Genomic DNA, 26357 nt, shown 5'->3' on the forward strand with positions numbered 1-26357 from the left:
GATAGAGGTGTTGAAAATCATGAGGGGGCTGGAAAATAGTAAATAGGGAGAAACTGCTCCCGCTCATAGAGAGAGAGAGCACAGTTTTAAAGTGATTTGCAACAGAAGCAAGTGTGACGTGAGACACAGCGAGTGGTTCGGGTCTGGAATGTACTGTCTGGAAGTGTGGTGGAGGCAGGTTCAATCGAGGCATTCAAGAGGGAATTGGATGATTATTTAAATGGAAACAATGCACAGGGTTACAGGGAAAAGGCAGGAGAATGTTTCTCACGTGTCGGTGCAGACTTGATGGGCCGAAGGGCCTCTTCCACACTGTGCGATTCTGTGAATGGCACTGAGCCATAATGCTCGTTTGGAGAGTCGGTGCAGCCATGATGGGCTGAATGGCCTCCTTCTGCACTGTAACAATTCTTTGATTCTGTGACCCCTTATTTTAAAACTGTGATCCTAGTTCTAGTCTCTCCCACAAGGGGAAACATCCTCTCAGCATCCACCCTGTCAAGTCCCCTCAGGATCGTTTATGTTTCAATAAGATCACCTCTCAATCTTCTAAACTCTAATGAATACAGACCCAATCTTCCCAACATTTCCACCAAATTAAACCCCTTAATCCCAGGAATCAGCTGAGAAGAGATACACTTTCTATTTTGCAATCAGCTGAGCTTCTCTGAACTGCTTCTATTACAATTATATCCTTTCTTAAGTAAGGAGACCAAATCTGAATATTGTACTTCAGATGCAATCTCACCAACACTTGCAGCAAAACTTCCCCACTTTTATTGCAAGATGAATGGAATATAAACAACGAGGATCCATTTGCCTTTCGAATCACTTGCTGTATCTACATACTAACTTATTGCAAATCATGTACCAAGACAGCCTGACCTCTCTGTACCACAGAGTTCTCCAATCTCTCCCCATTTCAATAATCTGCTGCTTTTCTATTCTTCCTGCCAAAGTAGAAAAGTTCACACTCTCCCACATTATCTCCATCTACCAATTTGTGCCGACTCACTTAACCAATCAATATACCTTTGCAGACTCCTTATGTCCTCTTCACAACTTATTCTCCTACTTATCTTTGCATCCTCAGAAAATTTAGCAACCATACATTTGGTCCCTTCATCCAAGTCATTGATGCAAATAGTACAGGCCCCAGCAATTAATCTTGTGGCACTCCACTAGTTACAGCTTATCAACCCGACAATGGTCCAATCTTTCCCAACTCTCTAATTCCTGTTAGCTAACCAATCCTCTAACCATGTTATCCTCTACACCATGAATTCTCATTTTGTGCAGTAGCCTTTGTTTGGCACCTTGTCAAATACCTTTTGGTAATCCATGCAAACCACATCTACAGGACCTCCTTTATCCATATTGTTTGTTACTTCCTCAAAGAATTCTAATAAATTACAAACACAATTTCCCTTTCATAAAACCATGTTGACTGTCTGATCGCATTCAGATTTTCTAAGTGGACTGCTATAATTTCCTTAATAATAGATTCTAAATGTTAGGCCAGCTGGCCTGTAGTTTCCTGCTTTCTGTCTCACTCCTTTCTTGAATGGAAGAGATACATTTGCTATTTTGCAATCTGATGGGACTATTCCAGAATCTAGCGAATTTTGTAAAATTACAGCCATTGCATCTACTATCTCTGCAGCCACTTTTTTTAAGATCCTAGATGCAGCCATCAGGTCTGGCAGACTTGTTACCCTTTAGTTCTAATAGTTTTCTCAGTACCTTTCCCCTGGTGATTGTAATTGTTTGAAGTTCCTCCCTCCCTTTGACCTCTTGATTTACAAGTATTTTTAGGCTGTTATTTGTGATTTCCACAGTGAAGACTGACACAAAATATCTGTTCAACACTTCTGCCATTTCTTTGTTTCCCATTATTAATTCCCCAGATTCACTCTCTCGAGGTATATGCTCACTTCAGTTACTCTTTTCCTTTTTGAAATAATTGTAGATTGGTTACTATCTGTTTTTAGATTTCCAGTCACCTTTCTCTCATTCTCTAATTTCTCCCTCATTTTTTTTAGACGTTCTTGGCTGGTTTTTAAATTCTGTCCAATCTTCTGACCTACCCCTAATCTTTGCAGAATTGTACATATTTTCTTTTAATTTGGTACTATCCTTAGTTAGCAATGGACGCTGCGTTGTTCTCATAGATTCTTTTACATTTGAATATATCTCTGCTGAGAGTTAAGAAATATCTGCCAATGTCTGCCAGTGCATCATTACTGCCCTACCCTGTCGTCATGTTAAGATCACTGCTACGGAGAGGCTCTTTCACTATGAAGTCATTAAGTAATCCTGTCTTATTGCACATTACCAGGTCTAGAAGAGTCAGCTGTCTGGCTGGCTCTAGAATGTGCTGCTCTAACAAACAGTCCCAACCACACTCCATGAACTCACCTTCCAGGCTACCTTTGCCAATCTGATTCATCCAATCCATATGTAGATTAAAATTACCTATGATCAAAGCCCCCATTATTTCTTCCTGTATAACCTGTCCTACAGAGTAGTTACTGTAGGCTGGCCTATAAACTACTCCCACAAGTGACTTCTTACCTTTGTTATTTCTTACCTCTACCCAAACTGTTTCTACATTTTGATTTTTTGAACTAAGGTCGTCTATCACTATTGTACGAATGTCATCCTCAACAGTGTACCCTACCACCTTTTCCAAGTTTCCTGTCTTTCTGAAATGTCTTGAATATTCAGGTCCCATCCTTGGTCACCTATTGGATCATACATATTTATTACTATTGGTGTTAACAACGTGTTATGAATTCTATGCACATTCAGTTCCAGGGCTTTTAGTTCCAGCTTTTTACTAGTTTTTACTATTTTTGCAAACTCTAACGCTATCTGATGGCACACTTTTAGGTTTGCATTCTCTGTCCCTTTCTGCCACTTACTGATGATCATCAGCTTTATTGCTACTTTGCTCTATTGTCTTGTTCTTTTCCTTTAATTTAACACATCTTCCCTCAAGTGATCCATTCCCCCACTATTTAGTTGAAAGTCCCCTCTACTGTCCTAGTTATATGACTCACCAGTACGCTGCTCCCAGAAAGGTTCAGTTAAAGACTGTCCCAATGGTCCAGCTCCTTCTTCTCCCAGTGCCAGTGCTGCATGGGTCAAAATCCATTTCTTCCACACTAATCCTTGAGCCATGCATTCAACTCCCTGATCCTTGGTTTTCCTGCACCTCCCGAAGGCCCCCCAGCAAATCAGTCAGGCACATTGGGAGGCAGGGCCGCTGAAAGTTGCTACCTTGAACTTGCCTCTGACCTCCCGACTCCTCCCATCTCTCCCATGAACCCCAACCATGATCCCAATGGCACCCTCGCTCACCTTTGACCTGGGGTACCTTGGCGATCCTGGGCCACTGGTGGGTGCATTACCAGCAGCTGCCACTGTTTCTGATGGTGCTGACCGCAATGAGGAACTGCTGGCCTCTGATTGGCTGACAGCTCTCGGAGGGCAGAAGATCTACTATAGGGGCCTGAATGCTGGGGAAGGTCTGGTGGTGGCCACTTATGTGCCAGAAGGGCATTTAATACTGTTGTACCTCCCCCCTGACGTGTGGATAGCTGCATGGATAGGCTGAAGAAGCTGAAGCTGTTCTCCTTGCAGGGGGGAAGATTAAGAGGAGATTTTATAAAGATGTTATGGAAGGGGTCATCAACAGTGCTATCAAGTGACACTTGCTTAGCAATAACCTGCTCAGTAACCTAGTTTGGGTTCCGCCAGGGCCACTCAGCTACTGACCTCCTTACAGCCTTGGTTCAAACATGGACGAAAGAGCTGAACTCCCAAGGTGAGGTGAGAGTGACTGCCCTTGACATCAAGGCAACATTTGACCGAGTGTGGCATCAAGGAACCCTAGCAAAACTGGAGTCAATGGGGATCAGGGGGAAATCTCTCCACTGGTTGGAGTCATATCTAGCACAAAGGAAGATGGTTGTGGTTGTTGGAAGTCAATCATCTGAGCTCCAGGACATCGCTGCAGGAGTTCCTCAGGGTAGTGTCCTCAGCCCAACCATCTTCAGCTGCTTCATCAATGACCTTCCTTCCATCATAAGGTCAGAAGTGGGGATGTTCGCTGATGATTGCACAATGTTCAGCACCATTCACAACTCCTCAGATACCTGGACAATATCCAGGGTTGGGCTGACAAGTGGCAATTAACATTCGCGACCCACAAGTGTCAGGCAATGACCATCTATCCAACCATCGCCCCTTGATGTTCAATGGCATTACCATCACTGAATCCCCGACTATCAACATCATGGGGGTTACCATCAACCAGAAACTAAACTGGACAAGCCAGATAAATACTGTGGCTCCAAAAGTAGGTCAGAGTCTAGGAATCGTGCGACGAGTAACTCACCTTCTGACTCCCCAAAGCCTGTCCACCATCTACAATGCACAAGTCAGGAGAGTGATGGAATACTCCCCACTTGCCTGGATGAGTGCAGCTCCCACAACACTCAGGAAGCTGGACGCTGTCCAGGACAAAGCAGCCCGCTTGATTGGCACCACATTCACAAACATTCACTCCCTCCACCACTGACACACAGTAGCAGTAGTGTGTACCATCTACAAGATGCACTGCAGGAATTCACCTAAGGCTCCTTTGACAGCACCTTCCAAACCCACGACCACTACCACCTAGAAGAACAAGGGCAGCAGATAAATGGGAACACCACCACCTGACTTGGAAATATATCGGCCGTTCCTTCACTGTCGCTGGGCCAAAATCCTGGAACTCCCTCCCTAACAGCACTGTGGGTGTACCTACACCACAGGGACTGCAGCGGCTCAAGAAGGCAGCTCACCACTACCTTCCCAAGGGCAACTAGGGATGGGCAATAAATGTTGGCCCAGCCAGTGGAGCCCACATCCCATGAATGAATAAAAAAAAGTGACACACACCATGATGGGATCAAGCTTTGGAGTAGCCTCCAGGTCACAACCTGGTGAGCACGTCAGACTGTCTGATCCACAGCTGGCGGCGGCAGGGACTTCCCAGGTTTCCGGCACTCGGAGGACTGCTGGAGGCCAAAAACCTGCTGAGCCTGAGTCAGGTGAGGAGCATCTGGACTCAGTTATGATTCAGTTGCTGGAGCTGCAAAGGTAAGCTGGTGAACATCAGGAAGGGATGTCCGCTGCACTCCTCAGATTGTAAGGCACGATGGCGGAGTCCGTCTGCCTTCACTCTGAGGTGAAAACACCAGCATTGCCAATGCACCGAGGCAAACACTGGTAGGACAGCCGCCGCCATGGAAACCTTGGGCCAGGATATTGGTCTTGCACTGCTGTGTGGGCTGAACCCCATCACTGACACCATAGTTGGCTTCCAACAGTATCAACGAGAGAGGGGTGTGGGGCAGCTCGATCTCACTCCAGCTTCCTCTTCTCCACAAGGAATCAGCCAGGGGCCCTCGGGCACCCATAGGGAGGAGGATCCACAGGTGCACACCTGGGGCCATCCACCCAGGTGACTCGGAGTGTGTCTGGACCAACTGAATCCCCTCTTCCTGTGACACTAGCAGCTCCAGCTCCACAGGCCGAGGAGGGGCCACTGCCACACAGCAAGACCCCGAAAGCAGGCTCCGGGTCTCGGCCCTCCAAAGACGCCCATCAAGGTCATCACAGACAGAGCGTCACAGTCAGCCATCTCCATTTTGGATGTCAGTGGGGGTGGTTACCAGGATATAGTGGCAGGATTAGGAAGGTTAAGAAGATGCAGTTGCACAGCCTGGGTTCAAGTGTTAATCACTTATACATAATGTTCACAGTTGTAAATAAACTCCCAGGAATGTCTTCCTGCCTATGTCTCCTTGTTCTGATGAGCAGTTTTTGTGTCACTCAGATGTGAAACCTTGGTTCCTGCACAAGATAAAGGCAGGTGTCTCAGTCTAGGGCCTCTTCCCTGTGAAGGGTGTAACCTTCAGATCAAAGTGATGGTCCGGCTTCACACTCACTGGACACATTAGCGATGTCTGCACCTCGATGGTGCTGGTCATTGCTGCCAGAATGTAGTGGGCAGGCGACACAGAGTTCCATCATTCTCTCTGTGTGCTCTCAGTGCCTTTCAGATGTGGCTGCTCCCAACATCCCATCAGCATCTGTGTCCGATGACAGTGTGGCCCTGAAGGGTTCAACTCATGAAGGATGCTATAGGATCAGGAGAAGTTAAAGTTTCCCCACTGCATCGCCATGATATGACCCTGATCACAGAGCACAAGCGAGGCACCCTTAGCCAGACAGGAGTCAGACATTCACATAAGCCATGTAAGGATCTATGGAGTGTCCCACTGCTCATCATTATCATCCTGCTGGAATGTCGGGATCATGAGAGGAATCTTGTCACAGGGGGTATGTGCGCTGCCATCAGCCAGACAGGAGTCAGACATTCACAGATGCAATGTGAGGATCTGTGGTGTCAATATCCCGATGGTCTGCTCCACCAAGCTGCAAGTTGCCGCTTGACCCTTGTTATACTGTCGCTCTGCTGCAGTCTGAGGCCACCGCACGGGCAGCATCAGCCACGTCCTCTGTGGGTAGCCCTTGTCCCCCAGGAGCCAACCCTATAGCCTTTCTGGACCCTGGAAGATGTCAGGGATCTGAGACTGACTGAGAATATAAGAATCATGTACACTCCCTGGGAACCATGAGCTGACCTGTAGGATGTGTTTACGGTGGTTTCACACCAGCTGAATATTCTTGTGGTTGATGGCGTTGACTGCTTGTTGCCATGGAGATCTAAGCGCCATGTGAGTGCAGTCGATGGCACCCTGTACCTGCGGGAAACCTGAGACCTGGGCAATTCCCAGCACTCTTGCTTCTGGTTTTCTTGGTCCCAGGAGAAATGCACAAAGTTGTGTGCCTTCGTGAAGATGGCATCTAAGGCCACATGGGTGCATTTGTGAGTGAAGGCTTGTCATATCCCACAGAGGCCACCTGTGGAGCCCTGGAAACCTTGTAGAAAGTGACCATTCCTCTGCAGCTGAGACAGTTCAGGCGTAGCCACATTAATATGTTGGAGTTGGGCCTCCAGCTTATCTGCCCACTCAAGCAACACAGAGGCATGAAAGTGCCACCAAGTGCTCCAGAGCTTTTCACCCTTCAGGCACAGACTGCAAACCTATGAGCATTGTATTGGATTGCCAAACAATTGGATGACTAAGCACGTTGTACAATTCTCCACTGGCCATGGAGCTGGTGGAGAATCTCACAGCCCCTTGCAATCTCATCATCCCGGTTTGGACCAGTATTCCCCATGGTTCAAGCTAACAGTGCAGCCTTGCAGTGTGGGTTAGGAGAATGCCTGTGCCTGAGCTGAGAGCACAGCATGTGGGCAAAGCTGCCGCCAATCGGTCAGGCGGAGTGGGGCGGAGGTGGGTCAGGTTTCGGACAGCCAATGATTGTACTAAACTCTGGTCATCCAAGTGCTGGCCAGCACTCTCTGGGATGTGTTAAAGAGCCTTCAGACTTAATCAAGAGAGGATCTTAGAACACCCAAACACATCCTACAGGTCTGCGCATGATTCCCAGGGAACATCCATGACTCCTACATCCTCAGCAGGTCTCAGATCCCTGATATCTCCCAGGGTCCACAGAGGCTGCAGGGTATCGGGGATAAGAGTTACCCACAGAGGGTGTTACTGATGAAGCCTGTGCAGCGGCCTCTGTGCAGCAGACTGACGCTATAACAAGGACCACGCTGCGACCCAGACTTTGGTGGAGCAAACTCGAAGGGGATGATGAAGATGAGTCCTCGAAGGCAAAGATGCTGGTGATGAGGCCATCGCACTGACCAGACGAGGCAGGCGCACTCGGGAGGCCCTCATAGCCACAAGATTCATGGAGGATGATGATGAGATGCAGTGAGGACAGTCCCGACATCCTCACCTTGCATCTGTGAATGGTTGACTCCTGTGTGGCTGATGGTAGCGCACATACCCTCAGTGCTCAGGCTTATATCATGGAGACGCAGCGGAGGCCCTAGTGGTCACTAGATTCCAGGAGGATGATGACGACCTGCAGTGAAGACACTCCATAGATCTTCACATAGCCTCTGTGAATGTCTGACTCCTGTCTGGCTGAGGGCAGCTCACTTGTGCTCTGTGATCAGGGTCATATCATGGAGATGCAGCTGCAAAACTTTAAATGCACCTGATCCTTTGTCAGCCTTCAGCACCCACCCCCTTCAGGAGCACAGCATCACTGGTCACAGATACTGAAGAGATGGGGGCCAGCCCCACCTTAAAGGTGCTGAGAGCACACAGAGAGAATGAGGGAACTCTGTGTCGCCTGCCCACTACATTCTGGCAGCAATGACCAGCACCATCGAGGTGCAGACATCACTAATGTGTCCAGTGAGTGTGAAGCCGGACCATCACTTTGGTCTGAAGGTTACAGACTGCACAGGGAAGAGGCCCTGGACTGAGACACCTGCCTTTATCTTGTACAGGAACCAAGGTTTCACATCTGAGTGACACGAACACTGCTCATCAGAACAAGGAGCCATAGGCAGGAAGACATTCTTGGGAGTTTATTTACAATAATGAACATTATGTAAAAGTGATTAAAATCCATGCCCAGATTGTGCAAATACATCCTCTTAACCTTCCTAACCCTGCCGCTATGTCTTGGTAACCACCCCCACCGACACCCACAGTGGAGGTGGAGGCAGCCTGCTGTGATGACGTTGGCAGGCATCCTCTGGAGGGCCTGCTTTAGGTGTCCTGCTGTGGGCCAGGTGCACCTTCCTCGGCCTGTGGAGCTGGAGCTGCTGGGGTCACAGGAAGAAGGGATTTGGATCGGACGGACATTCCTGGAGTCACCTGGGTGGATGGCCCTGGGGTGTTCACCTGCTGATTCTCCCCCCTATGGGTGCCCGGGGGCCCCAGGCTGACTCTATGAGGAGAAGGGGAAGCTGCAGTGAGATTGAGCTGCCCCACACCCCTCTCACGTTGATACATTTGGAGGCCAACTGTGGCATCAGCGATGGAGTTCAGCCCGCGCAGCTGTGCAGGACCAATGTCCTGGACCAAGGTCTCCATGGCAGCCATCATCCTGCCAGTGTTGACCTCAGTGTGTTGGCAATGCCAGCGCTATCACCTCAGACAGAAGGTGGACGGACTCCTCCATCGTGTCTTGCAATCTGAGGAGTGCAGCGGACATCCCTTCCTGATGTTCCTGTGGTTGCCTTTCGAGCTCCAGCAACTGATTGAGGACCGAGTCCAGAGGCTCATCCTCTGACCCGGACTCAGCAGATTCCTTGTTTCCAGCAGTCCTCCAACTGCCAGTGACCTCGGATATCCCTGCCTCTATCTGTTGTGGGACAGATTGTTTGCTGTGCTCACCAGATTGTGATCCTGAGACTGCTCTATATCTATGTCCCACTGAGGTGTGTGTCGCTGCGCTGGTAGAGAGTGTGGGTGAGCGCAGAGACGGGTTTTCAATGGTGCTGTCCTCAGGTTCCTCATTCGAGGGGCTCTCGGCGCTACATTCGGGCTCATGGTTGCCCGGGGTGATGTGTCAGATGAGCTAATGAGAGAAAGTGGAGATTATTAGAGCTTGGCAGCCATGTTGAACACAGAACAGTGGACGCAGAGTAGCACGGAGAGAGGGATGATGTGGTCAGTATTGTCATGTGGGCGTTTGCCACTGACCTCACCATTGCCACAGGAATGGTCAATGTTCTCTCCGGTCAGCTTCAGTGCTCAACTCTTGAATTGAGTGAGGATCTTGGTGTCCGGCACTCCACCCCCAGTCTGGGACCTCTCCCAGTGATTGTAGGTGATCCTGTCCTGCTTAAAGACAGATGGAGAGAGTGTGAGCAAGGCACATGCCAGGCCAAATGAGAAGGATACCAGGTGTGTGTGGGTGCTGAGTAGAGCCATGGACGGGATGAGGAGGCAGTCTCCAGAGGAGATGAGGCCAGATGGAGATGTGAGGGTGTGTGTGAGAGAGTGAGTGGTGATGTCCCTTGAGCTGGCAGTGAGTGAGATGCCAGTGAATGTGTGATGGGCTTGTGAGTGGGTGAGTTTAGAGTGATGACATGGTTGCCTTACCCTGGCTGCACGGATGAGATCATTCATCCTCTATCTGCACTGGATGGCCAACCTCTTGTGTGGTGAGACTGACTGGCCTCCTGCGGCCAGAGTGGTGGCAGAGGACTTTGCAGTGTCCAGAAGGCATTCCAGGGATCGGGAATTGGGAGGCTGCACTCTTCCTGGCTTTTGGGGCCATGTTTTCACCAGAGCAGTCCTGGGCTGGAGCATTGAGAAGTGTGTGCACGGCTGCAATTTAAATATGGTGCCCGGCGTGAGGAAGCGGCGAGGTAACAACATGGTGGCCTTTAATCAGAGGCTGCCAGCCAGCGATCTGGCACGTTTCCTGTGACTGTGTAATTTATGAGGCAGGAAGGAGATGATATGTGCAAAAACCCGCCATCGCGGCCAACAGTAAAACAAGTTTCTTCACACCCGCTAATGCACTTACTGCAAATCTGGGGTGATTCCGCCCAAAGAGACAGCAATTAATGTATCTAATTTTTCTGATGATACAAAGCTCGGTGGGAATGTAAGTTTTAAGGAGGACACAAAGAAGCTGCAAAGGGATATAGACAGGTTTAGTGAGTGGGAAGCAAGCTGGCAGGTGGAGTATATTTCGCAGAAGTGTGAAGCGAGAATAGAAAAACAGAATATCTTTTTAAAGGTGTTAAACTTTTAAATGTTAATGTTCAGAGGTACTTGGGTGTATCCTACAAGGAACATAGAAAGTTAACATGCTGGTACAGCAAGCAATTAGGAAGGCAAACGGCATGTTGGCCTTTTTTAGCAAGGGGATTGGGGTATAAGAATGGCAAAGTTTTGGAGCAATTGTACGGGGCTTTGGTAAGACCACACCTGGAATAAAGTGTGCAGTTTTGGTCTCCATATTTAAGGAAGGATATACTTGTTAGGTACAGCAGGGGTTCACTAGATTGGTTCCTGGGATAACAGAGTTGTCCTAAGGACTGAGATGAGGAGAAACCTCTTCACTCAGAGGGTGGTGAGCCTGTGGAATTCTCTACCACAGAGAATGTGTGGAGGCCAAGTCACTGAATATATTTAAGAAGGAAATAGATAGATTTCTGGACTCTAAAGGTGTCATGTGGTATGGGGAGAGAGCGGGAGTATGGCGTTTGAAATAGAGGATCAGCCATGATCATACTGAATGGTGGAGCAGGCTCGAAGAGCCAAATGACCTACTCCGGCTTCTATTTTCTATCTTTCTATGTTTCTAAGATGAGAGGCTGAGTGAATTGGGCTGATACTCTCTGGAGTTCAGAAGAATGAGAGGTGATTTTATTGCAATGTACAAGATTCTGAAGGGGTTTGACAGATAGATACTGAGAGAGTGATTCCCCTACCTGGGGAATCTAGAACACGGGGGCACAGTCTCAGGATAAGGGGCCGAAATTTCGGGCTAAGATGAGGAGAAATTTCTTCATTCGGGGGTTGTGAATCTTTGGAATTGTCTATTCCAGGTGGTTGTGCATGTTCCATTGTTCTGTGTATTGAAGGTTGAGATAGATGGTGTTTTGGTCTCCCAGTGAATCAAGGCAAATGGAGAAAGGGGAGTTGAGGCAGAAGATCAGCCATGATTGTACTGAGTGGCAGAGCAGGTTCAAGGGCCATATGGTCTACTCCTGTTCCTTTTTCTTATGTTCTTATATCAATAGATTCCCCATGCATGCATAATAAGAGCAGGAGGCATGTGATTGATTGTGGTCAGTGACAGGAAATCCAATGAGGGCAAGCCAGCTACTCTTAACATGGAGGTTCTTCTATTAAATTGAAAGCCTACTTCACTCTGACAAAATAACCATGAGGAAGCTTAGAAGAAAAGCTCGAGGGATACTGAAGCATGAAAAGCAGAACTAACTAAGTTGCTCCAGCAAAGGGATAACATGGACATGGTGGGCTCAATGGACTACTTTCATACTGTAACCATTCCATGGTTCAGAGCAACAAATGGCAAATTTTAACTCATGTTACTAAGTACAATCAACAAAGTTTAAAAAAATGAAAGATCATTGATTCAAAAGGAATGAAAGGAATATAGCATTGGTACCAAGGTAGGCCTCTCAAATATGACAATGTCAATAGGGCTGATACACAACACATGGACCGATTAGGACTTGTACATGAACCAAATGGTTTGGTGGGTGGGATAACTGTTTTTGATTCAACAATTTAACGCATATTTTTCAATCCATAGGGTATCTTAATTTTGGCCATCATTTAAGCTTAATTAATTAAGGAGAGCCAGCATGGATTTGTTCTGAGAAAATCTCGTTTAATACACTTGCTTGAGATTTTTCATGAGGTAACAGAGAAAGTTGATGAGGGTAACACTCTGGATGTGGTGTATGTGGACTTCCAAAAGATGTTTGATAAAGTGCCACACAACAGACTTGTGAGAAAAGTTAGAGTTTATGGATAAAAAGGACAGTAGCATAATGAATACAAAATTGGCTGAGTGACAAGAAACAGAGATAGTGGCTAATGGATGTTTTTCGGGCCGGAGGAAGGTTTATTGTGGGGTTCCCCAGAGGTCTGCGTTAGAACCCTTGTTCTTCATGATCTATATTAATGACCTATACCTTGGTGTACAGGGCATAATTTCAAAATCTGCAGATGACACAAAAGTTGGAAGTATTGTGAACTGTGAGTAGGATAATGTAGAACATCAAAAGGGCATGGACAGATTGAAGGAATGAGAGGAGAAGTGGCAGATGAAATTTATTACAGAGAAGTTTAAAGTAATTTATTTTGCTGGGAAGAACAAGGAGAGACCATGTAAAATAAAGGATACAATTCTAAAGGGAGTGCAGGAGCAATGAACCTGGGTGTATATGTGCAAAATTGAAGGTGGCAGGGCAGGTTGAGAGCACAGTTAATAAAGCATGAAGTATCCTGGGCTTTATTCATAGAGGCATGGAGTACACAAGTAAAGAAATTATGTTAAAGCTGCATAAAATGCTTGTTTTGCCTTAACTAGAGTTTTGCATCTAGTTCTGGGTACCACACTTTAGGAAAGATAAGAAGACATTAAAGAGAGTGTAGAAAAGATTCATGAGAATGTTTCCATGGATGAAGAACTTCACTTACATAGATAGGTTGGAGAAGTTGGGGCTGTTTTCCTTGGAGAAGAGAAGGTTGAGAGGAGATTTGATAGAGGTATTCAAAATCATGCGGGGTCTGGACAGAGTAGATAGGGACAAAATGTTCCAATTGGTGAAAGGATTGAGAACTAGAGGACGTAGATTTAAGGTAATTGGCAAAAGAAGCAAGAGTGACATGAAGAAAACTTTTTATGCACTGAATGGACAGGATCTGGAATGAACAGCCTGAGAGGGGCTGGGTTCAATTGAGGCTTTCAAAAGGCAATTGGATCATTGTCTGAAAAGGCAAAATGAACAAGGCAATGGGGAAGGGTGGGGAGTGGCACTAGATGAACTGCTCCTGCAGACAGCCAACATAGACATGACGGGCCAAATGATCCCCTTCTGTGCTGTAACCATTCTGTGATTCTATGGTTCCCATCTCCGCTGCTAGAGTTCTTAGTTCTTTAATGCCTTATTCATAAACTGGCTGAGGCTATGGACCTTTTGTTGAAACAAAATATATTACTTTAATTAATTGCTAGATTTTTTCAATTTAGTAAACTTTCTTTTGTAAATGTAAAACTTATAAACCATATTTTATTGAATTCAATCAGTCCAATGGTAATTCTATAAACTGATGTTCGATGTTTCATTGACAAATTGATTTCAGTATTAGTAAGCAAGCTAATGGTTTGATGGTATCTGCTCACCTTGCTGCTGTGTCGCTTTTTACTAACTGCAGGTGAACCAGGTTGCCCAGGGCTGGGGGCAGCACTAGAGGTGGCTGATGTGGTTCCTGAATGGCTGTGGACTCCTTTCTCTGTGGCTGAGGTAACCACAGAAGGTGCCTGTTGGGACACTTTCTGTAGTTCCGCAGCCAGCTGTTTTGGGTCAACTCCTGGCGACCTTTGCTTTTCTCCTGGTGAAAAAAAATCATCACATGTTTAAGAAAAAGTACACCAATAAATCACATAAAATGATCCTGCTGCAGCCTCAGTTAGTGACAGAAAACACCAATATAACAATTCCATAATGTTTCTTTGGCTGAAGCAATCAATGGTGTATGGAGTGAAAATAATATTTATAGAGGAATGGCTCTGCACATCAAGCAGCATTTCCTAATGATCTCAAACTATCCATAGATCTAAGTGTATACTGATGCCACTATTATCCAAGGTCTTAGATAAATCATCCAACACTTTGAGTACAGTGCTAATAAACAACTAAAAATACATATCTTAGCACAGATAAAGTGAGAGAAATATTGAGCAATGTCTTTCTACTCCACTGTTTGTCTTTGAAGCTAAAGCCCAGCTTTCGAAGCAAGTTTAAATGATCCAATGAATGCCACATCTTGGGCCATCATTTCAGAAAATAGCCTTAAGGTCAGAGGCAAAAACATGCTGTCAGAGCAGGTGTTTTTGTGGAACACTGATCAGTTCCAATAGTTAATAAAGTATTTACCAGAGTGAATGATACTAACTTTCTCCATGAACTCATGGACCTCGATAGTTACAGGGAGATGGGAAGAATTCGGGGACAACTGTCAGTGGATGGAATCCTGGAAATATGTGAAAGGTCTCATGGAATTTAACAGCAGAATTTTGTTATAATTTTTGTTCACACTTTCCTGCCAGCGGTCACTGCTCGGTGAGAAAGCTGGCACAAGGTCACAGCCAGGAGCAGAGAGGAGAGAGGACGAGAATGTGTGCTGATTTGCAGAGGGTGGTGTTGTCATATGCCTTTAAGGAATCGCAACATGACATCACTAGAAAGGAAGTGTGCCATGTGATCCAATATAGTTTCACTTTTGATTTTCAACAGAGCACACACACACAGCTCTGCAGCTTTGATGTCTTCAAGCTTTATGCCTCAGTATAAATGTTCCCATGTGCCGCATATCAATAAATTAACCCACAATGCATTTGCACAATCCCTTATGAGTGATTGGTGCCTTTCTATCATTATAAAAACACAATATTGTGCGCAGTAGTGCTTCCTTCTAAGCAACATGGTGTTCAGCCAAGCAGCAAGATTAAGTACAGGTATAACATGGTGAACAGTCTTAAATTGTGTTACATGGCATGAGACGATCCTCGATACTCTGGTCAGGCCACAGCGACTTTGCAGCATCAGAGAGTGTTGAAATCACAGTGTGGTGACTGCACAGAGAAGCTTTGAGGGCACAATGCAAAGACAGTGCTTAAATAAAGAGCTGATAAGCAGACGGATCCCTCGTGGTGAGATTGCAGCACAGAGCCTGTCAGTTCCGTGAGTGGAAAGCGTGTCGGGAGGCCCAGCACCGGGTTAGCTCAGTCAAGAAAGGTGAGTGACCAGGGTGTGGGCTGGATTGATAGCAAGCGGGGAAACGCCCAATAAAAAAAAAGTAAACCAAAACAAGATTGTTACAAAAGTTGGGGTGGGGAAGTTTCGATTACAATGGGTGGAACTTCAGAAAACTATGCAAAAGCAGCTCAGCGACACTCATCCCAGGTACTACAGGAGAAGGAAGGTCAAAGGGATATTGTCAGAATTTCCATAAAATTCACCAGTTTAAATTGGGTTGCAGCTGTCCTCCTATCAGGATTTAAAATGTTTAAACAGTGTACAGAGCTGTGGTTTCTTGACTCAGGTGTGTTTGAGGCAGACAAGCAAGCTATAAAAATTCTCCTAGCAATTGGGAATGAAGGTCTACACAGGCTGAACATGTCAGGATTAACAGCAGAAGAGCTAAAGGATTGCCAAAAGATATGGACTACATTGGAAACCAGTTCAGAATCAGGTTAAACTTCCATATTCAGCAACGAGAGTTCATGTCATTTTGACAACAGCCTATAGAATCTATAGACCACGTAGTCAGCAGATACAGCGAAAAGGGTATTTACTGTCATTTTCAGATGCAGAGCTAGCAGGCAGAATTGTTGAGTTGGTGATCACATCCACTCCCATCGAAACATTCCAGCAAGATCTGCTGGGCAAACCCAAAATGTATAACATTGGAGAGCTACTCAAGGATGGGCATAAGTGTGAGGTGACCCTCGCAGGTCTACAAGGCTTACAGATCCTAAGAACAACCCCAATTGTTGACACACTCACTCAAACACCCAAACCTAGGGAGACATGTGGAAAGTGTGGCCTTCTGCATGCACCAAGGAAATGCCCAGCTTTCCACCAATTCTGCGAGGCATGTGACAGAAAGGGCCATTGGCAGCAGCAGTGCACTAGAACAAAGGCTGATGCAGCTACAAAGAACCTTACACTGATCCAAACAGACTGTACACAATAGGTACATTTAAGCAATAAGAATAACCATCTGCTATCCTGTGTCACTACCTTTACTGGGTCTGTCCTGGGACAGGACATACCCAAGGACGGTGATGGTGGTGTCTGGGACATTATTTGTAAGATATGATTCCGTGAGGATGACTATGTCAGGCTGTTGTTTGACTAGTCTGTGAGACAGCTCTCTAGATAGTAGTAAGGAGGACTTTGTCGATAGGGCTGAGTTTGCCTTTGTAGTTTCCGGTGCCTAGGTCGATGCTGGGTGGTCCGTCCGGTTTCATTCCTTTTTACTGGCTTTTCAGTGACTTGACACAACTGGGTGGCTTGCTGGGCCATTTCAGAGGACATTTAAGAGTCAACCACATTGCTGTGTGTCTGGAGTCACATGTAGGCCAAACCAGGTAAGGACAGCTAAAGGACATTAATGAACCAGTTGGGCTTTTATGACAATCAACAATAGTTTCATGGTCATCATTAGACTTTTAATTCCTGATTTTTATTGAATTTAAATTTCACCATCAACCATTTCGGGATTCGAACCTTGGTCTGCAGAGCATTATACTGGGTCATTGGACTGCTTGTCCAGCAACAATACCACTACACCACCGCCTCTCCAAAGTGAGCTGTAGCATTACACTTGCAGGAGAATGCAAGTCCCTCAATTGATCCAGTATATTTTCTGCAACTCAAATGCCGGTAAAAGATTTCACATTACAGATAGAATACCATTATCAACATATGGCCTGATTCAATTCAACATATCCACGAGCACATGAGACTATTTGGCCTTATCAGGATGAACTAGGCATCTCCTGGGGAGTCATTTTTAAAGGCAGGTAGGTCATCATACCAGAATTTTTGCAACCTGATATTCTTCAAAAACTTCATGGGTCTGATGAGAAGACTCACAAGAGAGACAGTCTATTGGCTGGGAATAAACAATGTCATTGAAGCCATTGTCAAGAAGTATGAGGCACATCAGGAGCATATACCAAGCCAGGAAAAGAACCACTGATTGCACATGACCCATCCTTGGTCCAAAATCGCATCCAACCTCTTTTATGTCCAGGGCACCAACTTCATTGTCACCTTCGACTACTTTACCAAGTACCCCATCATTCGACAATTGCACAATATGTCAAACACAACTGGTGCACACACTCTAAGTGATATTTTCAGTTTGCTTATGTGCCTAGAGAGATTATTACAGATTATAGTTTGCAATTTATTGATAAGCTATTTCAGGATATGTGTGAGAAGTGGAATATTGTTCACACTACTTCTTCTCCTTGTGACCCTAGATGTAACAGGCTAGCTGGATGAATGACTCGCATGGTGAAATCCCTAATTCTCAAATGTAGACAAACCAATCAAGATCTACACATTGCAATGTTATATCTGAGAGCGACACCTTTAGGTGCAACTATTCCATTACCAGCAGAGCTCATGTTTGGCAGAGCAGTGCATACCAATTCACCTACTCTTGTCCATTCTACTCTCTCTACTAGAGAGCAACTTTTAAAACTGCAAGAGAAGATGACCAACATACACGATAAAAATGCAGGTACAGAGTTGCCAGGTTCACCGTTGGGACAAGTTCGGGGTGGCAACCAACCAAGGTGACAAGGATCTTTTTGGAACTAACGTCCATTAAAGTCATTGCACACGAAGGCACAATGATGAGGCATTAGCAAGGACAAATCAGATCCACTTCCAGCTCCTCAACCACCATGTAGTCCTATTGCATCGAGGACAAGATCCCAAATGCAATCAGGAACAACACCCAAGAATGACAATCCCACAGATCACTGTGAGCAATTAAAGACACCTCCAGACATGGTTACCGTTACAAGTTCTGGGTGTACCAGCCAATTACCTCTACACTTCAGCGACTCATAGTTCTAAACACTTATGTAATGGTAACTAAGCGGGAACATGTATTGTAAATAGTTATACTTCTTTGGAAGAGGGGGAAAGGGCTTTAAAAAGAAAGAGTGATCCTGAAAATGCCTTTAAGGGATAGGAACAAGACATCACTAGAAAGGAAGTGTGTGATCCAGATTTCGTTTCACTTTTGCTATTCAGCAAAGTACACATGGACAGCACTGCTGCTGATGTCCTCAAGCTTTATGCCTCTGTATAAATGTTCCCATGTGCCTAGTCTCAATAAATAAACCCACATGTTTGCACAATCCCTTATGAGTGATTGGTACCTTTATATCAGTATAAAAACATGACAGGTGAGGGAAAAGAGTGTGAGGGTCTGAAGATCTGGCTGCTGTGGGTTTGGAGTGTTGCTGAAGTTTTTAAGGAATTTGGGAGCATTATTTATGTGCTGATTGCCAGGCCTTCAGAGCTGGGGTGCTTGTGGGGACTCGGGGAGAAACTCCTGCTCCTCCTGGCCCACAGGAAGTGCTGCAAAGGCACCTAACTCATGGATTCAGCACCTCTTGCTTCCTTTCAGCTGCTGGATTTTCTGAAAGCTGGAAAATCTTGTTAACTATGTTTAAACATATCACTGTTAATACGAAGGCATGGAGTCTCAGTAAAATATTTAAATGATCAACATTCTCTCTGAGAATCAATTGGCTCCCAACCCTTTGTCCTGTCTCTGTTAAAACTGAAAGTGCAAGGTATAATCTTTTCCTGTTTCAGATCTTTAGCTTTTTAACATCCTACCTAACCAAACTCACCTATTTTGGAGTTAAAATTACTGATGTCCAAAGTAATTAGTTGTTTGCATTTACCTGTAACCTTATGACCTGGCATAACTCCCAATCTACCATTACCATCGAACCAGGGGATCAACCCTGGTTCAATGAAGAGTGCAGGAGGGCATGCCAGGAGCAGCACCAGGCACACCTAAAAATGAGGTGAAGCTACAACACAGGAATACTTGCGTGCCAAACAGTGGAAGCAATATGTGATAGACAGAGCTCAGTGATCCCAAAATCAACGAATCAGATCTAAGCTCTGCATTCCTACCACATTCAGTCAAGAATGGTGGTGGACAATTAAACAACTAACCCAAGGAGGAGGCTCCACAAATATCCCCATCCTCAATGATGGGGGAGCTCAGCGCATCAGTGCAAAAGACAAGGCTGAAGCATTTGCATCCATCTTCAGTCTGAAGTGCCATTGGATGATTCACCTCGACCTCCTCCTGAGGTGTCCAGCATCACCAATGTCAGTCATCAGCCAATTCGAAGCCATATCACTTCAATTGATATGAAGAAACGGCTGAAGGCACTGGACACTGCAAAGGCTATGGGCCCTGACAATATTCCGGCAGTGTTACTGAAGGCTTGTGCTCCAGAACTAGCTGTGTCGCTTGCCAAGCTGTTCCAGTAAAGATACAACACTGGCACCTACCCAACAATGTGGAAAATTGCCGAGGTATATCCTGTCCACAAAAAGCAGGACAAATCCAACCCAGCCAATTACCGCCCCAACAGTCTACTCTCGATCATCAGTAAAGTGATGGAAGGTATCGTTGAGAGTGCTGTCAAGTGGAACTTACTCAGCAAAACCTGCTCACTGACACTCAGTTTGGGTTCTACCAGGTCCACATGGCTCATGACCTCATTACAACCTTGGTCCAAGGATGGACTAGAGCTGAACTTGAAGTGAGATGAGAGTGACTGCCCTTGACACCAAGGCAGCATTTGACCGAGTGTGGCATCAACTAACCCTAGCAAAACTGGAGTCAATGGGAATCAGGGGGTAAACTCTCTGCTGGTTGGAGTCATACTGAGCACAAAGGGGTGGGGGGCGGGGGGGTGGGGGCGCGGGGGGGCGGGGGGGCAGAGGGGCAGGGGGGGCGGAGGGGGGGTGCAGTGGGGGGGGCGGGTGGGGTGGGAGGCGGGGGGGGGCGGGGGGTGCGGGGGGTTGTGGGGGGTGGGAGGGGTGGGGTGGGAGGCGGGGGGTGCGGGGGGTGTGGGGATGTGTGGGGGGTGGGAGGGGTGGGGGGGTGGGGGGGAGGGGTTGCAGTGGGGGGTGGGGGGCGGGGCGGGATGGGGTAGTCCACACTGAGGAGAACTGCGATAATTACAGGAGGAGCAATAATAAACCTGCAGAACGGGAAAATAATTGAAGTTCAACACAAATAAATGTGAGGCAGTCGACTTTTCATTGGAAAATTAGGGAAGTCACTTACTGCTTGGAAGTTGCGAATTTAGGTGGGGCAGAGGAGACAAATACGACAATTACTAAAAGCTATGCCACAGGTTAGCATGGCCAGAAAGAAGCAAAGATTTACAAAATGATTCCAGGAATATGGGGGTATTCATACCGGGAAAGGATTGACAGGCTGGGTCTCATCTACCTGGAAAAAAGAAAGCTAAGGGGTGACCCGATAGAGGTCTTTAGCATTCTGAAAGGTTTTAATAGAGTAGATACAGAGAGAATGTTTCCTCTTGTGGGAGAGAGCAGGACTATCACAGAATCTTTACAGTGCAGAAGGAGGCCATTCAGCCCATCGAGTCTGCACTGTCTCTCTGAAAGAGCATTCCACCTAGTCCCACTCCCCTGCCTTATCCCTGTAACCTTGCACATTCTCTCTTTTCAGGTAGCAATCCAATTCCCTTTTGAACACTTCGATCGAAGCTGCCTCCACCATCCTTTCAGGAAGTTTGTTCTACACTCCAACTGCCCTCTAGGTGAAAATTTTTTCCTTCACATCACACTTACTCTTTTTGTCCATTATTTTGAATCTGTGCCCTCTCATTCTTGATGTTCTCTTGAGTGGGAATGTACAAAGCGTGGGAGTGTTGTAAACTGCAAGGAGGGCAGTGTAGAACTTCAAAAGGACATATACAAATTGGTGGAGTGGGCAGATAGGTGGCAGATGACGTTCAATGCAGAGGAGTGTGAAGTGATGCATTTTGATAGGAAGAACATGGACAGACAATATAAAATAAGGGGTGAAATTTTGAAGGGGGTGCAGGAGCAGAAAGACCTGGGTGTATATGTGCCTAGATCATTGAAGGTGGCAGGACAGGTGAAGAGAGCAATTAATAAAGCATTTGGTATCCTGGGCTTTATTAATAGGGGCATAGAGTACAAGAGCAGGGAGGTTGTGCTGAGTTTATATAAGACACTCGTTAGGCCTCAGCTAGAGTATTATGTACAGCTCTGGACACCACATTATAGGAAGGATGTGAACACATTGGAGAGAGTGCAGAAGAGGTTTACAAAAATGGTTCCAGAGATGAGAAACTTCAGTAACGTAGATAGATTGGAGAGATTGTGACTGTTCTCCTTGGAGAGAAGAAGGCTTAGAGGAGATTTGATAGAGATGTCTAAAATCATGATGGGGCTGGACAGGGTAGAAAGGGAGAAGCTGTTCCAGCTCGTAAAAGGATCAAGAACAAAGGTGATTTGCAAAAGAAGCAAATGTGATGTGAGAAAAAACTTTTTCACACAACGAGTGGTTCATGTCTGGAATGCACTGTCTGGAAGTGTGGTGGAGGCAGGTTCAATCGAGGCATTCAAGAGGGCATTGGATGATTATTTGAATAGAAACAATGTGCAGGGAAAAGGCAGGGAACTGGCACTTGGTGATAAAGCTCATTTGGAGAGCCGGTGCAGACACAATGGGCCAAATGGCCTCCTTCTGCACCATTAAAATTCTGTGATTCTGAGTCTGATGATGAACACGAAACCATTGCTGATTGTTATAGAAACCCACCTGGTTCATTATTGTCCTTTAGGGAAGGAAATCTGCCGTCCTTACCTGGTCTGGCCTACATGTGACTCCACAACAATGTGGTTGACTCTTAAATGCCCTGTGAACAAGGGCAATTAGGGATGGGCAATAAATGCTGACCCTGCCAGCGAAGCCCACATCCCGTGAATGAATTTTAAAAAATTGTTCAGCCACCATTTTTGTCGCCAACATTTCATTCCAACTCACTAGACTCAGATGCATTCTCATCCTCATCATAGTTGACTTTCCCCCAATTAATTATCCTTGCTCTGGATTGTTCTTTGTCCTTCTCCATGGCCAACGTAAACCTTATGATTCAATGGTCACTGTCCCCTAAATGCTCTCCCACTAATATTTGATCCACTTGGGCCAACCCATTCCCCAGAACCAGGTCCAACAGTGCCTGACCTCTCATTGGACCGGAAACATACTGCTACAGAAAAAAGTCTTGAACACACACCAGAAACTCTCGCCCCTCTTGTACCTTTGTACTATTCCTATCCCAGTTTATATTTGGACAATTGAAGTCTCCCTATTATGATTACTCTATAATTTTTGCACCTCCCTGTAATTTCTTTGCAAATATGTTTCTCTACATCCCTTCTGCAAGTTGGTGCTCTATATACCACAGCAATATAGCCAGAGAGATTCCATCTTTGACCCCTCTCTCTCCAGTACTGTAATACCATCTTTAATCAATATTCCCACTACTCCCCCACAAGACCTTTTCTTCCTTTCCTGTCTCTCCTAAACACCTTGTACCCTGGAACATTTAATGCCCAGTCCTGCCCTTCTTTGAGCCAGGTCTCAGTTATAACAATATCAAAGTTCCATTTGTCAACCTATGTCCGCAGTTCACCAATCTCATTAATCACACTCTGCATTCACACACATGCGCATAGGCCCTGATTTCGGCATTTCAACTTCCCCCCTCGCTCTGGCCTCATCTAATAACTTACTATTTCCTACTCTAACTCTATCAAACTCTTCAAGTATTCTATTTACCTTGATACTACTCTCTGATATCTCCTCCTTATCAGTTGATACTTCTCTACTTCCCACTGCTAGTTCCTCTCCTCTCCGCTCTGAATTTCCCCTCAGGTTCCCATCCCCCTGCCAATCTAGTTTAAACTCCCCACAACAGCATGAGCAAACCTCCCCATGAGGACATTAGTCCCAGTCCTGTTAAGGTGTAACCCGTCCTTCTTGTACAGGTCCCCCCCGTCCCAGGACTGGTCCCAATGCCTCAGAAATCTAAAGCTCTCCCTCCTGTTTCATTTCTAGAACCACATATTGAACTGCTTAATCTTCCCATTCTTATGGTCACCAGCACGCAGCACTGGGAGTAATCCTGAGATTACTGCTCCTGAGGTCCTGCTTTTCAGTTTCCTTCCTAACTCCTAAAATCTGCTTTTAGGACCTCATCCCTTTTCCTACCTGTGTCATTGGTCCCAACATGGACCACAACCCCTGGCTGTTTCCCGCACCCAAAAGAATGTCCTGCAGCCGCTCTATGGCATCCTTGATCCTGGCAACAGGGAGGCGACATACCATCCTGGAGTCACATCTACGGCCACAGAAACAATGTGGCTCTTCTAACTATGAGCCACCTATCCCTATAGCACTTCCATTCTTCCTCCTCCCCTCCTGTGCAGCTGAGCCAGCCTGGCATCACAGGCTTGGTTATTGCTACAGTTCCCTGAGGAACCATCTCGCTCACCAATATCCAAAATGGAAAAGTAATTAGAGGCCATCAATATAACATAGTCACCAAGAAATCCAATAGGAAATTCAGAAGTAACTCCGTTAGCCAACGTGTGGAACTTGCTCCAATGGGGAGTGGTTGAGGCCAATAGAATAGATGCATTTCAGGGGGAAATAGACAAGCATATGAGGGAGAAGGGAATAGAGGGTTACGATAATACATTTGAATGAGAAATGATGGGAGTAGGCTAGACTGGAGCATAAATGCCAAATGGACTCTTTGGGTCAAATGGCCTGTTTCTATGACATATATCCCACATAATCCAATGTAAAGTCACTGTGGGTGTGCCTACACCACAGGGACTGCAGCGGTTCAAGAAGGCAGCTCACCATCACCTTCTCAAGGGCAACTAGGGATGGGCAATAAATGCAGGCCCAGCCAGTGAAGCCCGCATCCCATGAATGAATAATAAAAAAAGCCCATGAAGCAGTCCATGTCCAAATGCAGCAAGACTTGTATCCAGGCTTGGGCTGACAAGTGGCAAGTAACATTCACGACACACAAGTGCCAGGCAATGACCATCTCCAACAAGAGAGAATCTAACCATTGCCCCTCGACATTCAATGGCGTTACCATCACTGAACCCCCACAATCAACATCCTGGGGGTTACCATTGACCAGAAACTGAACTGGACTAGCCATATAAATACAAGTGCAGGTCAGAGGCTAGGAATCCTGTGGCAAGTAACTCACCTTCTGACTCCACAGAGCCTGTCCACCATCTACAAGGTACAAGTCAGGAGTGTGATGGAATACTCCCCACTTGCCTGGATGAGTGCAGCTCCCAACACACTCATGAAGCTTGATACCATCCAGGACAAAGCAGCCCGCTTGATTGGCACCACATCCACAAACATTCACTCCCTCCACCACCGATGCACAGTAGCAGCAGTGTGTACCATCTACAAGATGCACTGCAGGAACTCACCAAGGCTCCTTAGACAGCACCTTCCAAACCCATGACCACTACCATCTAGAAGCACAAAGGCAGTGGATTGATGGGAACACCACCACCTGGAAGTTCCCCTCCAAGTCACTCACCGTCCTGACTTGGAAATATATCACTGTTCCTTCACTGTCGCTGGATCAAAATCCTGGAACTCCCTTACTAACAGCACTGTGGGTGTACCTACACCACATGGACTGCAACGGTTCCAGAAGGCAGCTCACCACCACCTTCTCAAGGGCAACTAGGGATGGGAAATAAACATTGGCCCAGCCAGGGAAGCCCACATCCTGTCAATGAATGAAAAAATGTAGCTTAGTATAAATACTGTCCTACCAGCCTTTGCTTGGGTGTGCAGCTCCAAATGCTGGAGGTCCTCCGAATCCGATAGCATGTTGAGGTCCCTAAAGGAAAATATTAATAATATTTTCAGATCATTTTTAATGGTCCCATTAGCATTTTACTGTTAAATTGCAAAGAAAATGTGATCATGGATAATGATACAAGAGTGGTTTCCATGCATCCCCCATTCTTGATGCACCATTGAACTGCCTGTAGTGTTGTGTCAAACAGCTAATGGATGTTGTTTTAAAGTGAAATCTTTATTATCCAAATAAGTATGAACAATTATTATAATGTATTCGATTTTATCCATGTCAATTTTTTTAAAAAATCCATGTATCAATGAAGATGACTGGTCATTGTTTTCTCTACCATGTGTAACTATACATGAGCTGAAGTCTCTTATTATTTTGGCCTATTAAAACCAGCCTCAAACTATTCTTTGCTTTAATTCAGATGTTGTAGAAAATTTGGGTGAAGAAATAATGTCTTGTTGCGGTTGTGAAGCATCGTGCCATCCCTCTATCCTCCAATAAACAAACCAACAACTGCATGGCACCATATGAGTAATGCAGATTTACAGATTCTAAGATTTCCTACTTGAAATTTGCTTATTTGACCAGTCTGAGCTGTAATTTCAAACTCTCTTCTGCATGTTGTGTTAGGGAGAGAAGCAAAGAGAAGAGGGAATGAGTTGACAGTGTCATTGTCAAGTATTTAAATAACACTGCCATTTGATGGAAGGTTTTTGGCATATTTGGAATCACACTCCAGAGTGAGCTGCTCTCTTCAATACAGGGGAGAAAGGAAGAAAGTTGTGGGAATAGAGATAGCTCAATGTAGTATTATTAGGTCCATCTAAAAATGCATTTAATAGTTCACTTTCAGTTTTTGTCAGCTTTTGGAATCATAGAAAAACATCTTATTAGCTTAAGTAGATAACTTAGTTTGAGATTCCCTTTGAAAAGTTCAGTTGTGAATATCTTCCTTGAAGACTCTTTTCATTTCAACATTTTTATCTTCAAGCTGATGATTTAGGCCTGAGATACAATAAATATTTAACTTACTTTGGGAAGGGTATACAGTTTTAAGCTAAGAGAATAATATGTACAATTATTAATACTGAACACTATTT

General features: G+C 45.7%; 1 protein-coding gene across 1 annotated transcript in view; it reads right to left on the reverse strand.

Annotated features, from left to right (window-relative positions):
• pcloa (piccolo presynaptic cytomatrix protein a) overlaps positions 1-26357 on the reverse strand; it is a 755467-nt gene that overhangs the window by 214758 nt on the left and 514352 nt on the right. The window contains exons 12-13 of the mRNA XM_078553074.1: positions 25217-25284; positions 13891-14099 (exon numbers count right to left, since the gene is read on the reverse strand). Coding sequence (XP_078409200.1) covers positions 13891-14099; positions 25217-25284 — 277 coding nt within the window. The remainder of the gene's footprint in view (positions 1-13890; positions 14100-25216; positions 25285-26357) is intronic.

The sequence above is a fragment of the Cetorhinus maximus genome, chromosome 12, assembly GCF_964194155.1.
Source record: "Cetorhinus maximus chromosome 12, sCetMax3.hap1.1, whole genome shotgun sequence".
Lineage (NCBI taxonomy): Eukaryota > Metazoa > Chordata > Chondrichthyes > Lamniformes > Cetorhinidae > Cetorhinus > Cetorhinus maximus.